The sequence below is a fragment of the Rhineura floridana genome, chromosome 6, assembly GCF_030035675.1.
Source record: "Rhineura floridana isolate rRhiFlo1 chromosome 6, rRhiFlo1.hap2, whole genome shotgun sequence".
Taxonomy (NCBI): Eukaryota; Metazoa; Chordata; class Lepidosauria; order Squamata; family Rhineuridae; genus Rhineura; species Rhineura floridana.
In genome coordinates, this window is record NC_084485.1 from 19,085,164 (window position 1) to 19,103,497 (window position 18,334).

General features: G+C 41.8%; 1 protein-coding gene across 7 annotated transcripts in view; it reads left to right on the forward strand.

Annotated features, from left to right (window-relative positions):
• The window catches only part of SYCP2 (synaptonemal complex protein 2), a 138,746-nt gene extending 122,135 nt beyond the window's left edge, over window positions 1-16,611 (forward strand). For all 7 annotated transcript variants that reach the window (XM_061631111.1, XM_061631110.1, XM_061631116.1 and 4 more), the window contains 6 exons: window positions 4,338-4,432; window positions 4,514-4,613; window positions 8,572-8,630; window positions 13,932-14,010; window positions 15,640-15,696; window positions 15,798-16,611. In XM_061631111.1, coding sequence (XP_061487095.1) covers window positions 4,338-4,432; window positions 4,514-4,613; window positions 8,572-8,630; window positions 13,932-14,010; window positions 15,640-15,696; window positions 15,798-15,869 — 462 coding nt within the window. In that variant the 3' untranslated portion in view covers window positions 15,870-16,611. The remainder of the gene's footprint in view (window positions 1-4,337; window positions 4,433-4,513; window positions 4,614-8,571; window positions 8,631-13,931; window positions 14,011-15,639; window positions 15,697-15,797) is intronic.
• Window positions 16,612-18,334: the final 1,723 nt, after the last annotated feature.

Genomic DNA, 18,334 nt, shown 5'->3' on the forward strand with positions numbered 1-18,334 from the left:
AGAGGAAGGTCTTCAGAAGGCACCAAAAAGATAACAGAGATGGCGCCTGTATAATATTTAAGGATAGGGAGTAGCCTTTGGCCCAAGAGTAATAGTGTTTTTCCAGGGAAGAAGGATTACTGAGGAGTTCTCATTCTTCTTTGGGTGCTGGATGTCTCTAAATAGGTTTGACATATGTTCCAGCTTCTTCATCATGCCAAAAAGGCATGTCTCTTAGAGGGCAGTTCCGAACTTGAAATTTCTCAACATGTTTGTGGTATACAGGAAGTTCTGGATGGAGTTGGCATCCATTCAAGAAGCACTTCATCATGTGTTAGAATTTCTGGCCTCAGTTGAGTTGAAAGAAGCTTATATTCATGTTCCCATTCATCCAGACAATAGGTGGCTACTAAGATTTGTGCACAGAGCCACCATTACTGATATCAAGCAGTGGCCTTTGGATTGGTGTTGGTGCCAAGAGTCTTTATAAAGACCTACACCTCCAGAACATCCATGTAAAGCTGCACCTTGACAATCTACTGATTCGGTCCTCTTCCTACCTGCAAGCCCAGCAAGACATCTAAGTGACGCTAGTATGCCTCAAAGATTCTTGGTCAACTTCTCAAAGAGCCATCTAGTTCCAATGCAACATCTACTGCATCTTCAAGCCAAGGTAGACACAAGAAACAGAGTTGTCTCTTTGGCACCAGAGTGGGTTGCCAGGATCAGATCAACAATGCATCCATTACTGTTAGCAAGATCAGCAGATATCACGGTGCTGGCACAACTCCAGACTGATGGTCTCAATGATCCAGATATCACCATGGGCAGACTATCATACCTGTCCTCTGCAGTGTATCGCATTGCCACATCAGTTGGCCATTGTAAGCAACTGGCAATCCTAAGGTTCCATTGCTGAGGAATTGAAATCTTCCCTGAATTGGTGGTATTGGGCAAGCAACCTGAGCAGAGGAATGCCTCTAAGAGATCCTCCAAGAACAATCATCATGACAGACACCAACCTGCAAAGTTGGGAGCACATTGCAACCATCAATTAGTTTTAATCTCACTAGTACCAATCGCCAACAGAGGCAAGCCACAGCATCAGTTGGCTCAAGTTAAGAGCAGCCTGGTTGGCACTGTAGCATTTTTCCCATACATTTTTCATGTCCCACAATATAACCACCAAGGTGCATTTCAATAAATTGGGGAACCAGGTCAGTAAACCTGGAGAAGAGAGGCAGTGATACTGCTGGACTGGGCAGAGACTCACCTGGAATTGGTGGTGGCAGAATACATATCTGAGGACATTAACGTACAGGCAGATTGACTTGTTGCAAAGAGCTGTTACCAGAGGATGTCTTCTCAGCCTAATAGAAGGAGTTCAGACAGGTACAGATAAATTACTTTGTGTCTGTTCCTAACACCAGACTCAGTGCTTCTCTAGATATCTCACACCAGGGGCAGAAGTGACAGATGTTCTGACCTCCCCTTGGCCACCAGGTTTTCTGTATGAATTTACACCAAAAACCCTCATTCCACAGGTGCTCAGTAAGACCTGAGAGGAATCCTCACTGGTAATTCTATTAGTCCCCTTCTGGCCCAGAAGACCTTAGCTGTCCTGGGCTCCCAGTGGGAGGAAGGGCGGGATATAAATCAAATAAATAAATAAATGTTCTTCATCTTGCAACACTTCCTCCATGGCATGGAAAGATTAGGTCTGCTGTACCAAGGTGAACTGTTCCATCCATATCCAAGTTGGGTTTTAGTTGACCACATGGAGATTGAACAGCAGCATCTCTTGAAGATCAGCCTGACCACTAAAGTAACTGAAACAATTCTTCCATCATGACACCCTTCTTCACATTTATCAGTCGAATTGATCAGCCTTTTTACATTGGTGCAAAAAAAGTGTGTGTGGACTCATCTACACTGTGGTTTACTGGTGTTTGGTGCTACTCACATCTCCTTTAAATTTGCATGGTTCACATGATGTTACCGGCAAACAGAAGCTTATCACACAGTTATCCCCCTGTAAATCCATACTAACCAAATCCACTGATAATATGAAAAGTGAAGACAAAAAAAAATCTCGATTTCATTTCTCTAGCGCTTGCAAAAGCTTTGCTCCAATGCTTTTAGGTAGGTGTGTCAATCATTTCTCTCTCCACACCCACTATCTCCTCCCTTCTTTCATTTTGTTTCAGGGGCTGACAAGCAACTTCAAGTTGCTCTCCATTCTGCTGGCCTCTTTTATGTTGCTGCAAATGGTGCTTTTATTTTCTTTTTCCTCTAATTTGTACACAAAAGCATAACACTGCTCAAGCAAAGATCTGTATTTCAGCTGTATCCTACCAACCATAAGCATGGAAAACATTGATATTTGCACTTCTGGGTTGTTTTTTTAAAGAAACCTACTGCAGCTGGTAGAACAGACTGAGTATGCTTGGTCACCTAGTAACCAGAGGGAGTGGAAATCTATAATTAGAGGGCAGAGCCACAAGGAAACAGCAATACTAATCCTCCCCAGAGGAATGCCTACTTGTGTGAATGGGAAAAACTGATTGGCAGCTAACATTGAGCAGGAACTGTGAACAGTGTGAATCTATTACAAAGGTAAATGCAGTGTATTTCCTATGAAGAAATGCTCCCATGTAGATGAGCTCTGTATGTCCAAGGCAAAGATTTCAAAGTTGCTGTCATTCTTGCAGAGTGGACTTCAGGTGGACCTAATAGCGCACTATGCAGGCAATCCTCAGTGAGCTAGTCCTCTAGAAATCAGCATCTAAACCACTTGGTTCCCATCCCTAAGAAGTTTCCTCAGGTGTGCAGCACTGTCCAGTCTTCTAGTCCAGCACAGATTCTCCACCTGGAACCTGCACAAGGTGCTTTTGGTGCGATAGAAACTTCTCTTTGAGCCTTCGAAATCAGTTTCACTGTGGATCATGTCACTAAAAGTTCTGTTTCTAGTCACAATTACAACAGCAAGGAGTTTCTGATTTGAATGCCCTTTCACTTGACAAGCACAGATGCATTTGTCACAAACAAAGTTATTCTGTGTACAGATCCAGCATTCATACCTAAAGTGAACTCAGTTTCATAAACAACACAACCTTATTCTTTCCACCTTCTGTCCTTCCATTTCCCATCCTGGGAAATGTGCCTGGTGCTTGCTAGATGTGCACAGGGCTCTGAAAGTGTATATTACCAGGATCAAGCCATCTATACAAAGTGACTCCCTATTTGTATCTTTTCATTCCACAATGTTAGGGGGAAAGGTTTCAAGCACAACCCTTGCAAAGTGGATCAAGGTGTGTGTATAGTGCCTTTAATTTGCTGGTTCCACCCCTTACAGCTCCGTTTACGGTTGCAGTGGCAACAGCTGCATTCTTAACTTTTTCATGAGGTATGCAGAGCTGCCACATGGCAAACCCTAGCACACTTACCAAACATTATAAAACTGATTTTTATTACTTAGCTGAGGCTTCCTTTGGTGAGAGAGTGCTACAGCATGTTCCGCCACAGACGTTGGCAGGCATGTACCCACCCATTCATAGTTACTGTACAACAGCCCACTTGAAGACAGCCAAACTTTCTTGGTCTTCAGAAAGTTTTTTCTCCTTGGGTATTGGAAGGTATCAAAGGCCACACCCCATTGTTTCTGGCCTCCAGTCTAAATCTTTCTCCTTATTTAGGGTCCTGACAATTTCAGCAATAGGCCCAAGCTCTGTGAAGTTCTGTTTCTTCTGTCTTTTTTCCTGGTTTTTCTGTCTGTTGTTTATATTATTTCACATTTGTTCTGTGAGTGATATTTGTAATTTGGCCACGAAACAGAATTGAGGCCTCAAGGGAGGGAGAGCCAACCACATCCTTTGAAGTTTAAGGGTTTCCTGCTTTTGACTGGTATGAGGAGCCAAACCTACTTGGATATACTCTAACACCCAAGGACAACTCCTTTCACAGTAAGACCAATGGTCCTTCTAGGAATGGCATTGCTTTGGAGTAGCACAGAGAGCAGAATACTTCATTGTCACTGTCTGGGAAAGGAGCATCTATTGTCTGTTTGATAAGCATAGTATTGTGGCCTTCCATATGCTTGTCAATGCATATCAAACATTTCAAGGGGGTTTCCTGTTGTTTTTGCTTTCCTGCAGTATTTTTCAATTGTTGCTGCAGTATTTTTTCAGAGTTGTTCTTTTTTTAAAACATAGTTTTGGGAAGCCTTTGATGAGGGCTTAACAAGTCCTTCTTACATGGAAAGGGTGGGAATTAACAGGAAAGAAATTCCTTTTTCTAGTCTCAATCCAAATAGAAATTATCCTGACCTTAAAATACTATTATAACTATTGTGTTTTCAGAGTCGCTCAAAAAGAATGGACAGTTTTACACAGCAGTCATTGAAAACAGCTCACCAGCGTATGAATGCAATGAGTAGTGAGTTACATAAGTGCAGGTTTGTATAGAATAATTGTTCAAAAATGAATGTGGCTGTTGCATGTATTGTATATTTTTAGTTTTCTTTGTATTTTTGCAGGACCAAACAGCTGGAACATCTTCATTCCTGCCTTATCGAAGAGCTTGAATGTTTTGAAAAAGATTCACAGGCTTTGAGAAATATGGAAAAAGACTTCTCAGTATGTGCTTTTACTCATGGAAATATTAAACTGCTTGACTACTTTGTTGTAATTTAAATGTAGGACATTTAAAAGTGCTTATAAACAAGAGTATTGACTGAAATTGTGAGGAAAAAACAACCAGTTACCAAGCATACACATGTTCCTAATAGCATGTTATGCTAACTTGCATGTTTCTTTGTGTAAGGACAAAGATGTGATACTTTGGGATCTTTTAACCAGAATTGTTGCATGCTACTGAGAAGTTGCCCTGCACCTTTATTATTTAAGAAATTAGCAAGAACCACTCAGTCCCAACATCAGTTCAAACAAAACAGCCAACTTTATTTACAGTGCCAAAATGATATTTGAATGTTAAAAGGCTTTGTGGCTTGAATTACCGAACACAATGTTTACAGAACAGTAAAATGGTTGGTTAGAGCAAAATTGTACACAGACCTGCACTATTCAGATGATATTTCTAAAAAGAAGAGAATAAAAGGAATTGATTTCGTGAATTTCTCCAAGGTTTGGAGCTGTATGCAGCTCTGAGGGCTGAGCAAAAGTCTGTATGAAAAACACAGCCTATCACTCAGTGTTTGCAGACTTTAACTAACTTGTGTTTCATGTAGTATTTCACCAGTACAAATATCCTGATGGAAAATCAGTAGCCTCCAGTGGTTCAAAAATGTATAAAGCTTCCTTAAGGTAGAACATATATCTTGGGCCCCCTTAAGGTTCCTGAGTTACCCCAGGAAAATAACACACATGCAAAGAAGCAACTGAGGTCAGAGCATCCAGTCCTGTGGGAAGCTGAACTCCTGGCTGGCTAGGAATGTAGAATTCTGCCAATTCAGATTTGGTATTGAATTTTCTATTAATTCACTTACTCTCAATCGTTGAGGATCAGATTTTAATGTAGTGAATTTCTTCTGCTAATTTTGGAAAGTGACTTTTTTTAAAAAAAACCCTCTAAAATACTGTTTTTAAGAATAATTTATTAATATTTTAAAGGAAATATTGATTTCCTTCAAAATATTGGTATTTCCTTTAAAATATCAATATTAATGTTGATATATTCGCCAAATGGAAAGAAAACATAGATCGGTAAAAACATTGGCTAGTGGGTAAAGAATGAACTCAAATCAATGCCAGCCTGTTAGGTTGACAGAATGCTTTCGAACTGGCACTGGCCAATGGATCCCATCCCAGTGGAGGGCAGGCTGAATGGATTTGGAGCAGTCTAAACCAAAAGAGAACCTAAAAAACTCTTGTGGCTCCTTGAGGACAAACAAAGATTTAACTTCCTAAGAGGAGGGGTTACATGAGACAAAAGTGATTATACTGAGATTGAGGTTTGGGGAGGATAATACACTTCAAATCAGAAAACAGTATGCTAAGCTTACCAAAGGAAAGACAATCCCAGGTTTTTCCCCAACAGTAAGATAGGGAAGCTTTTCACCTGCCCGACGCATAGGGCAGGGCACACCCTCGACTTGGTTTTTGCTCCAGATGGAGGAAGGGGTGGTCTGGAGATGGGGGTGGTGGATGTCACCCCATTGTCATGGTCAGACCACTTCCTGGTGAAGTTTAGACTTATGGCTCCGATCCTTCTCTGCAGGGGGGGTGGACAGATTAAGGTGGTCCTCCCCCGGAGACTAATGGAATCCACAGGATTCTTCAATGCCCTGGAGGAGTTCCCGGTAGATAGAGCAGATGACCCTGTTGAAGCCCTTGTCATGCTGTGGGACAGCAATGCATGTCAGGCTCTTGACACAGTTGCCCCCGAGCACCCTCTCCAGCATTATGGAGCCCAATTTGCACCTTGGTACACCAGTGAGCTAAAGGCAATGAAACAGTGTGACAAGGGCTTCAACAGGGTCACCTGCTCCATCTACTGGGAACTCCCTCAGGACATTCAGGAATCCTGTGCATTCCATTAGGCTCCCGGGGCAGACCAGGAAGTGATCTGACCATGACAATGGGGTGACATCCACCCCCTATCCTCAGACCACCCCTTCCTCCATCTGGAGCAAAAACCAAGTCGAGGATGTGCCCTGCCCTATGTGTTGGGCCAGTAACAACTTGAGACAGCCCCATGGTCATCATGGAGGCCATGAAGTCCTGAACCAGAACACTAGAGGCACCCTCAGCATGGACATTGAAGTCACCCAGCACTATCATTCTGGGCTCCTCCAACACCACAGCCAAGATGAACTCCACCAGCTCAGTCAGAGAAGCTGCCGGGCAGCAGGGTGACGATACACCAGCAGCAACCCTAGTTTACTGTCTCCAGGGCCCGACACCAGGTGCAGGCCTTCACAGCCAGCTCCAAGACAGAGTGGTTTCCTAGTGACAGAGATGGAAGTTCTGTAGACCACAGCAACTTCTCCTTCGCGTCCCTGCAGCCTGTGCTGTGTTGCACCGAGTATCCAGGTTGGCAAAGTTGGGTCAGATCAACTTCTCCAAGTTCACCCACCCAGGTCTCGGTAATGCACACCAAATTGGCACCTTCATCCACAGTCAAATCATGGATGAACGTGGTCTTATTGTATACTGATCTGGCATTAAATAGCAACACACAGGCCAGATGAGCAATGAGGAACCCCTCCATGAGAGGAGTCGCAGCAAGGAACAAGGCGCAGATAGCCTTGCCCTTGTCTTCTATGGTAATTCACCACCTCCCCATGGCTATATTTCCCTCTGCCCGTAATCACTGAAATTGGTGTGGCATCACCCATGTTCCTCCATACTAAGATTCCTCCTAAACAGCTGATATGGACCCAACACAAGCCCACCAACAAAGCCTGCTGGAGCCAATTATCCCAGTAGGCCTCTGCGAGAATTGGGAACAGTCATACCCATTCAAACTTTTTCACACAGGGCACATCTACCAAATAGAGGCTTGTGCTTGTATTAATAACTGGCAAAAAGATGAGATGCATAGTTAGGCATTAGCATACATCTGGATTTCTTGTAGTTCTCAATTCCATGAGGACAATTATCATCTCAGTGAATGCAGCCAGTGTACAGCAAAGCTTAAAAGAGCCAAGGAGTTCAAGGGATGTGAACTTGGTGACACCAGCTGTCTTATATTTATAAGCTTAGCTTTCTTTGCACATAATTTAAAATAAGTTATTTAAATATGTAGCCTTTCCAAGATATAACTTACTGTTCCATTATTGCATTGTTTTTGTAGAGAGACCTCCATTTTTTTTAATTCCTGGTCAACTTCTACAACAAAAAGAAACAAAATTAATACTGCTATGGGTCACTTTAAGCTGCTTTTTTGGGGGGAAAGACTGACCTGAACATGCAGTTTATTTTAACATTACCGCTACATGGTACCATTTTTATGTGGTGACTAGCAGGTTGTCACTTTTTTACTGGCCTTGCCTGTCTCTTAAAACCACCTGATACATAGACATGTAACAGGTAAAGTTTTTCCTGGCATAACGATAAGTCATGGGAAAAGTTTTATTGGCTACATTTCTGTATATTTGGGTGCAAAGATCCAAAGCCAAGGCTAATAAAAAAAGTTGCCAACAAAAGGCAAACTCTGAAAAGTGACATCATGGTTAGTACATTACCTTGAGACTGGTGAAAGGCTTATTATCAAATAATGGCTTGCTATGTCCTAATTCACCCCACATTTCTAAAGGTTTTCCAAGATGCAGCTCAGTACATGGAGGAAAGCCTGCTCCCCTCACCAAAAAATGGCAGCCTGTGATGGCTTCACCATGCCATAATAGAGAGGCTTGTGTCCATTAGCTCTAACTTAGTTTGCCCAAGAACAGGGCTTCTGGTAGAGTGAAGCAAACTATTAAAATAGAGTTTCAAGTCACTGGAACTGGTAGTGATAATTAATTGGCAATATAGTACAGTGTTCAATAAAGCAGCAGATTTTTATATATAAACAATTCAGGCTTATATTACACGTGAAAATAAGGATTTCTTATAGTGATTGTTTTATTTGCAGAACTTTTCAAAGAAGCATTCTGAAACATTTAGCACTTACAAGAAAAATGAGCAACAGAGGTTAGCATGTTTTCTTATTATTCAAGCAGAACAGAGGCACTTTGTCATTGTTGTTGCTACTGTTGTTATTACATAGCACCATTGATGTACAGGGTGGTTGAGAGGACAGGTGCCTACCTCAGAGGACTTAGAATCTAAAAAATAATCACAAGGGAGATCATAGAGGAAGGGAAGGGAAATAAGAGCAGGGTAGACAGGAAGAATATGCAGTTTTCTCCAGAGGTGGTGAACACCTGACATGGTCTGATTACGTTGTCCTCTCGTGGCCGGAGACAGGAATGCAGACTGATCTTTGGCCTTGGGGCTCCCCCATTTCCTGTCTCAATACAGAGCAGCCGTGTCTTCACACTACCTGCTTTTACTTACCTGACTGTTGTCATTATGTGCCTTCAAGTCGATTGCGACTTATGGCTACCCTATGAATCAGTGACCTCCAAGAGCATCTTATCATGAACCACCCTGTTCAGATCTTGTAAGCTCAGGTCTGTGGCTTGATGAAATGTTAAGATGACCCCATCCAGTCTCAGGAGAGACAGTGGAAGGCACTTTTGCAACGTTGGATACCACCCAGTTTGCAGCCAGATCAATGGCAGCAACAATAGCAGCTCATCAGTTCCTGTGATTAAGAACATGTGATGTGGGTAACTCAAGACTAAATTTAGTAACTATCCCCTATGTGGGTGGCAAACACATTGGTGGTGACGCATTGAAAGAGGTGTTAGTGGACCCAAAAGAGAAGTGTAAGTACTTGCTATTTGACATCAGAAAATAAGAAAGGCTCATTGAGTGTCCTTTCTCACCATACCAGTAGTCCTTTTGTTCCTTCAGAGGAAAAGTAGAGGTTCAAGATCAGGAAACTACATCTGATCTAGGCCACGATTTCAAGGAGCTAGTCAAGGAAACAACCGCAGCAAAGGCATTACAGGTAACCAAGCCAAAGGAACTCGCAACACTCAATTCTGATGCCAAGATACTTCCTGTAGAAGGTCAACTACAGTTTTTCCATCAACAGTGGCAAGCACTGACCAATGATAGGTGGTTTATCTGTTTGGTGCATCATGGGTTGAAGGTGGAACTGAAGTTCTTTCCCCCTCAGTGCTATCTTCTTTCTCCACTGTCCAAAGTAGCCAAAACTAGAACCACAGTCCAAAGAGAGATCAACCATCTGCTGCAGATAGCGGCCATAGAGCCTGTACTCCAGAGAGCTACTTCTCAGGTGTCTATCCAATGTTCTTTGTCATTCCGGAAAAAACAAAAACAAATGGGGAGCGGTGCTAGATTTACAGTTTCTAAATCAATTTGTACGTTAGAGAAAATTCAAGATGGAAACGCTAGTAACTATAAAGCAGCCCCTTCAAGTAGGAGATTAGCTAGCATCAGTGGATCTGAAGGAGGCATACTTTCACATTCCCATCATCCACAGCACAGACATTTCTTTCTGTTTGCGTACAACAACCAGCGTTACCAGTATTGGGCTATGTCATTCAGACTGGCCTCAGCTCCCCGAATATTTACAAAAGTCATGGTAACTCTGGTGTTTTATCTTTGCCTCCAAGGCCTCCATGTGTATCCTTATCTCGACAACCTTCTCATCAGGTCTCAAGCTTTACAGACAGCACTCAGAGACATTCAGTTAACCCTTTCAACCCTGGAACAAGCACGGTTCATAGTGAACTACAAGAAAAGCAGTTTGCAACCACCACAGACGTTAATCCATCTGGAGGTGTTCGTGGAGACCAAGCATGGGATGATTTTGGTGTCTCCTGACAGGGTAGCTAAGATCTGTCAAACAGTGAGTCCCCTTCTTCATGTACATTCTGCAGACTTGAAGTAGTTAGCCAGGACGTTAGGACTCCTGATTTCTGCCATACATCAGTGGGCACGTCACCATACCAGACCTCTGCAGTGGTTACTTCTTCTTTACCAGATGTCCACAGCCTTGAAATGCATTTGACTACATGTTCCACCAGTTGTGCATCTTGCACTGCATTGGTGGTCTCAGGAGAGGAATTTATCAAAGGGAGTTCCCATAGTCAAACTACAGAGAACAGTGGTCACTATGGATGCAAGACTGACAGACTGGGGGGCTCATTATCAGGGTAGGTATGTTCAAGCCCAGTGGAAGGGGGAATAACTAAATCACAGTGTGAATTGGCTAGAGCTGAAGGTGGCATGGCTAGCGCTGCTTCACTTTTTTCTATTCTCCATCAGAGATACACTTCAGCACACCGACAACACCAAAGTCAAGGCACGTCTGGTTAGGCAAGGGGGAGTTTAATCAAGAAGTCTACAGCAGAAAGCAACACTGTTCCTCAACTGGACAGAAAGGAACTTAGACTCGCTGTGGGCAGATCACATTAAATGGTGTCTTGAACATCCAGGCTGACTGGTTAAGCCAGCAGTCTGTGTGGACCAGAGAGTGGAGGCTGGCAACAAATGTGTTTCATTAGCTGCAGGAGAGGTTTGGCACAGTGGCACTGGATCTCTTTGCAACACATCAGAATCATCAGACCCTGCAGTTCTACTCGAGGTACCAATGCCCGGGGACAGAGGCAGTGTATGCATTCATGGTGGATTGGCATCCACAGTTATTTTATGCTTTCCCCCAATACCATTGCTGGTGAGTGCTCAAAAAGACCAGGGCACAAAGGGCGTACATGATTCTTTTGGCACCGTTCTGGTCCAGGAGACCGTAGATGTTGGACATTTGCAACGTGGCTGTTCAGAAACCATGGATGATTCCCTGTCAACCAGACATGCTGACACAAGGGCCTTTGGTGCATCCTCGCCCAGAGGAGTTCCAACCCACTGCTTAACAGGGTATTCAGAGGGTGTGAGCAATACCATCTTGGCATCACGCCACCCATCAACTGTCAGGATGTATCAGTCTACATGGAGAGCATTTAGTCAATGCTTAACAGCACAACATGCGCCCCTGTCAAGGGTGACTGTACAAACACTGCTGGAGTCCTTGCAAGACAGGTTGTCTATGGGCCTCAAACAAGCTACATTAGAGAGCCAAGCATCAGCAATTTCATCAGTTCTGAATGTGAGAACTTCTCACTTATTTGGCGCTCATCCACTACTAAAGAGGTTTTTGAGAGAGGCAACACTAAAATGCCCTCCAGTTGTGCATTGATTCCTGACTTGAGATCTACAGAAGGTGCTAGTGGCCCTACAGAGACCACCATTTGAGCCACTGAGCACTATATCTTTGAGATCAATGTCATGCAAAGTACTGTTTTTGTTTGCGACTGCACCAGCAAGAGTACCAGAGTTGGCAGCTTTATCAGTAGCAAAGTATTTGTGCGTTTTCCATTCAGACAGAGTTATCATAAGGACAGATCCTTCATTTACACTGAAGCAGGAGCTGATTCTGCCAATGTTTTGTCCAGCTGCAACACATCTAAGGGCTCCTACTGGGAGGAAGGGCAGGATATAAATATAATAAATAAATATATTTTCAGAACAAAGTCCATAAGATTGACAGAGTTGCTGTTTGAATCCTTTAATCTAACAACAATGGCCGCAACATTGGCTAGATGACTAAAAGCATGTATTGTGTTAGCATATGAGTGCACCAGTTTGTGAGTTCCACCAATATTGTGGCACATTCCACTGGAGCAGCTGCAACCACAGTGGCGTGCTCCCTGAATGCTCCTCAAGAGGTTTGCAGGGCTGCAATGTGGGCTGCTCCTGTGTCCTTTGTATGCCACTACAAAATTGATTATGCCTCTGCAGAGGTGGCGTTTCGGAGACAAGTTTTCCAACACGTTATTTAAGTCTGTGATTATCCCACCCAGTAGGTTTAAGCATTAGTACATCCCACCATGTCAGGTGTTCATCGCTTCTGGAGAAGGGACTGTTGTCCTCACCTGAAAGGTGTTTCTCAGAGGTGTTGAACACATGACATGGGTCCTCCTCAGATCAAGTTTTATTCAAATTGTATTGAAGTTGACAAAGGTTTAACCCAAAGTTAAAGAGTTCAGTGGGTTCATTGATGATGTGTTCTGTTATTTCCTGCGTGCCTGTCCACAAGCTGTGCTCCTTCTCATCATGAAACAGTCTGAGGGGGGCGAGCCCCAACTGACAAAGATCAGTTTGTATTCCTGTCTCCAGCCACGAAAGAGCAACAAGATCCCACCATGTAATGTGTTTAGCACCTCTGAGGAACACCTTTCAGGTGAGGACAACTGTCCCTTTTCAGTCATATTACAATATGGTATGGGGGTTAGGAACTGTGCCACAGGCTTCATAGAAAAGGTAAATTTTGAACAGGGATTTGAAGTAAGAGAGGTGGTGTGCAGGTGTGGTGGGATCATATGAGGGGTCAGAAGATCTTCAGATGGCTGGTGAGTTGGACAAGCAAAGTTCATAGTTCAAAGTGGGATAAAAGAGTGCAGAGATGGGGGCAAGGCCATGAAAGATTTTCCAAGGTGATACTTGTGCAGGATATCAGAGCAAACATTGAATAAACTTATAGCGCAACCACACCTTGAATATTCCTACAACTGGGGAACAGTGCAGAAAAGAGTAACAAATCATTAAGTTGTTAAAGCACCTTCTCTTTGAGGAAAGGCTAAAGAGCCTGTGGGTTATAGTTTAAGAAAAAAGACCATGAGCTGTAAATGTATATATAGTTGCTTATCATTCTAAGTAGACATGAATAGGACCAGGAGATGGGAGACATGACAAAGGTTTATAAAATAATGCATGGCATGGAGAAGGAGTTTTCCTCATTGTACTACAGCTGACCCGTGAAACTGATTGACAAATTTAGGATAAAGAAAAGAAAATACTTCTTTATATAACAGATAATTTATAGATTTTAGAAGATGTGATGATAGCCACTAGGTCTGATAGCGTTAAAGGGGAAATAGAAAATTCATGGAGGATATGTCTGTTAACAACTATTAGCCATGGAAGCTAAACGGAACCTCCGTGTTTAGAGTCTGTGTGCCACTGAATATCAGCTGAAGTGAAGGATAGGGAAAACTGGGAGAAGTCCATTGCTTGCATTCCCAGCTTGAACGTTTTCCAGAGGCATCTGACTGGCCATAATTGAGAAGGGGATTCTGAAATAGATGGACCTCTGATCCAACAGGGTTCTTCCTGTGTTGTTATGACTGAACACATAATATAGCAAGTAAATACAGTCATTTATAATCCAATCAATTATTATTATCAATTATTTAAATATTTGTTTTATAAAAATCAATTTTTCCTCTTCAGAATCTCTTGGGTTTTCCCATGTGTCACAGCAAAGATATTTAAATGGTGTTTTGATGCGTATTCTCTTAGATTTCAGAATCTTAAGACTTCATTTGAAAAGAACATTTACCATACTGCTGACATGGAGGAAAACATTTTCACATCTGAGGTATGTAATTTTTCCTCTTGCTTGTCAGAAAAGAAACAGATACAGTACATACTGCTTTTCAAGCCTCACTATCAACTTCCCAAAAGATACACCCAACAAGACTAGTGCATATGAAAAATACAAAAGTACTCTTAGGTTGGAGTCCTTCTGCCAGTAATAATCTCATGTGTACGTTGTATTTTTAGAGAGTGGTTCTTAAGCTGCCTTGGGAGGCCTAAAACTATTTTAAATTAAATTAAATTTTCAATTTAAAGTAATATAAAAATAAATAAATAAATAAATAAATAGCAATTTAAACAGTACCTAACTGGGGAAACCACTGAATATGAATTCTAGACTTTTCCTGAGAAACGGTCTATGCGTCCAGAGAGTGGGCTATTTTGCATGTTACATGACAACTGTGTGTTTTCCACTGGCTGTAAATAGTAGGTAGGTGAGGGCAATTTCAGCTCCCTGGTATGTGTACTACTATCATACATGGGATTCTTGCACAAATGAATTGTGTTTTACTTTTGCTAGTACACTTTAAAAACTTAATGTATGACTAGGAGCTCTGCTTCTGATCGCTTCACTCTCCAACCTGCCTACTGTTGCTGAAGCTCCTCCTCCCCATAGGGTACTGAAGCTCCCTAAATTATCCTCCAGCACTTGCTGCAGCCCACCTCCACGACTTACCTTCTTGTTGCTGTTTCTGCTGCCAGTGTCCCTTTTGCTGCCATGGTTTGCCTTGCCTTTCCCGCCTTGCCTCATGCTACATAGGAAAGCTTCTGTGCAGGCGCATGCCTGTGCAAAGCATTCATGGGTAGTGTGATGCTTAAAAAGTATAATATAGGAAGAAACACTCCCATAGCCCCTACGCTATTTATTATGACATGAAACTTTCCCAGGCACCTGCTTCTCATATTTCTAGCTGTAGCACTGACATCTGTCTTTTCCTGCTTTCAGTGGTGGTTTAGAAGGGTACAGCTGATCCAGGACAAACACACATGTGGTACATGTTTCATTAAGTATTTAATTAAAGGCACATGTGAGCCCAGCATATCCCAATTTGCTACTTTGACCTTTCTTTCTTTCCACCAGTCTCTGCTGGCAGCAAGTAATTTTGCCCTATCTCTACCATGATATGCTTGGAGTTTTGAACCAGTCTAGAAAAGAGATGCAGCAGAGATTTTTACCTTACCCTGTGTTGTGTCTCTTCATGATTCACTGCTCTTGGCTTGCTTGTTTCTGATCAGCAGATAAGTTAACTAACAGATTGTCCCTAGAGACACATCCATAACCGTGATTCATACAGTAACACAGGAGGTGGCCTCTTCTTTACTAGGAAAAAATGGATTTTAGTTATAATGTTTGGAGAACACTGATTTAAGTGATGTACATGGGAGGCCACAGAAAGGCAGGTGAGAGTGACTATTTTGAAGCTGCAAGAGAATGGCTTTGGACTTGTGATGTCTTTCTAGACTAGTTGTTACGTTGCAGCCTTCCAGCTGTGCTGTGCCAGCACAGAACTTTGAGAAGTCTGACTGTCTTTCAGAAACACTTAGAGAGTCATTTGGTTTGAACTTTGTCTTGGCAGTTTGACTCAAGATTGAAAAGTGAAAATAAACTACGGTTTTGGTTGTATTTTAGATGCAACTAATGAAAGAAGGCATGAAGGGACTTCAAGAAAAATTTCTTAAGGAAATGGTAAAGATAAAATTATATTCTCATTGTACATTGCTTTACAATAAAGTTCTTGGAGTTAAATTATTTAAAATAAAATTTCATGTCATGACTTTTTATAACAGCATGAAGAAGAATTGCATAATGTTCGCAAAGGACTACAGTCACTCTTTGTGGCAGAAGATGGAAAATTCTAACATAGTTTATGATGTAAACACAACTAATTGAAGGAGTACATGTTTGTATTGCATTTTGGTAATGTGAGTGACCCATCATTTCTGTAACGGGACATCTCTCAGTCAATTGGATCTAATTATAGAGAGCAAGCAATTTTCATGAACGTGCTCTTTATTATTGTAATTTATGTATATAAAGTATTTTTATGTTAAAAGGTGTTTGTATTTTGCTAGATGTGGTAGGATCTAATATGTAAATGTTTTGTTTTTAAACCTTATGTTTTAAAAGGAATTCCAATAAGTGAGGTATATTTCTAAGATACGATGGCCAGCTAAATTTAGTCATAATTTCACCCTGGGTTTCCATAGGATTTAATCATGGCTAATTTTAAAGAACTGGCACCATTCTAAATTCTAAAGTAAATTAACTATACTATTTTTTTTTAAAAAAACTTGCCATATGATGAGCAAAGAAATTAGGTCTTTGGATATGTTAATAATCTTACCATTGAAAATAGCAGCAAACATATTGTACACATTGTGAAATGCAGGCTGTAATTAGAAATTCTTTAGCAATTAAAGGGAAATTAAATGCTGTTCATAAAAGTTTCATCCAAGTTATTTGGAGTATTAGCTTTCAACTGGAATTCCTTATTGTCCAAACATTTTTAAATGTGTTCCTTAACTGTTTTGGGAATGTATATTTGAAATTACAAAAATATACATTTTAGATTAAAAAAATTTTTTACAAAATATTTACGCTTTTTCCACCACTTTGAGCCAGTGATAAACAGGCGTTTACATACATTTTGTTTACTGCAATTCTATAGAATATAAATGTTGAACTTATATTAAATTTTTGCAGACTCGGAATTTATACTATTGTCACAAATTCTAACTGTCCCTCCTCCTCTCTGTGTGTGTGTTTTGTTTTAAAAAGCTACTTGCTTAATATAATCAACATCTCTGAATTGTTTGCATAAGAACAGTAAAACACAACAACATTCAATAAAATCTCCCCAAATTTGATAAAAATAAAATGCAATTGGTCCCTTATCATTTAGGGCTTTAAATGTCAACAGCTAAACCTTGAATTTGGCTTGCTAGCTAATAAGTAGCCAGTGTAGATCTTTCATCACTGGTGTAATATGTGAAAAGCACATGCTGTAGCACAGCTTTACAGGCATACCCCGCTTAACGTTGCTTCACTTAACGTCGCCTCGCTATAACGTACATGCTCCATACGTCCCCATACCCCGCTTAACGTTTTTGCGATAACGTACATTTTATTGACATGACGCCGCTGCCATCTAGTGGTGATTGCATGCAATACAAGTGAAGACAATAGCTTCACTTAAAGTAGATTTTCACTTAAAGTATACTCTCCAGTCCCATGGCGAACGTTCAAGCAGGGTATGCCTGTATTTTACACTAGTTGCAGCTTCTGAACCAGACACAAGAGTAGACCCACATAGAGTGCATGACAGTAGTCTAATTGTAAGGTTACCAATGTATGGACTACTAAAGCAAGGCTATCTCTGTCCAGGAATGGTTGTAGTTGGTCCACCAACTGAAAGTGGTAATGGTTGCTCCGAGCTACTGAGGTCACCCGGGCCGCTAGTGACAGCGATGGATCTAGAAGCTCTCCAAATTATGCACCTGCTCCTTCAGATGGAGGCAGCCCCATCCAGAGTCAGTATACATCCCAATTCCCAGACCTGGGAACTGTCCATCCATAGGTTATCTGACTTGCAGGATTCATTTGCAGTTTATTAGCCCTCATGTAGCCCAGTACTGCACCCAGGGACTGGTTTAGGACATGAACGACTGTTCCTGATTCAGATGTTGTAGAGAAACAGAGTTGGGTGTTGTCAGCATACTGATGATGCCTTGCTCTAAATCTAATGACCATCCCCAGCAGCTTTATATACATATTAAATAGCACTGGAAACAAATTATGCCCTGTAATACCCTGCAGATCAACTGCCAGGGGGCTGAGGTACAGTCATTCAACGCTACTCTCTGGAACTGACACAGCACGCAGGGGTGAAACCACCATAAAATGGTCCCCCCAACTCTTGGAGGCAAGGATACCATGGTAAACGGTATCAAACACCATTGACAGATCCTGGAGAATCATCAATCTTCTCTCCTGAAGAAGGTCATCCATCAGGGTGACTAAGGTCAATTCAGTCCCAGATCCAAACCTGAATTTAAGGCTAGAATGGGTCAAGATAATCATTCATACAAAAGCTATAGCTAAACTGCATTCTCTCAACCACCTTGCCCCAAAAAGGGCATTGGTGACTGGGCATAAACCTCTGGACCAGAATGGTTTTTTTTTCAGGAGTGGCTGTACCACTGCCTCTGTCAAGGCAGTAGGGGGCACTCATAATGTAACAAAACGTTCACCACACTCTGAATCCATCCAGTTCATTTCTCCATGGCTGCATAAAGGAGCATAGTTTGAGAGAGCATGTATGCTG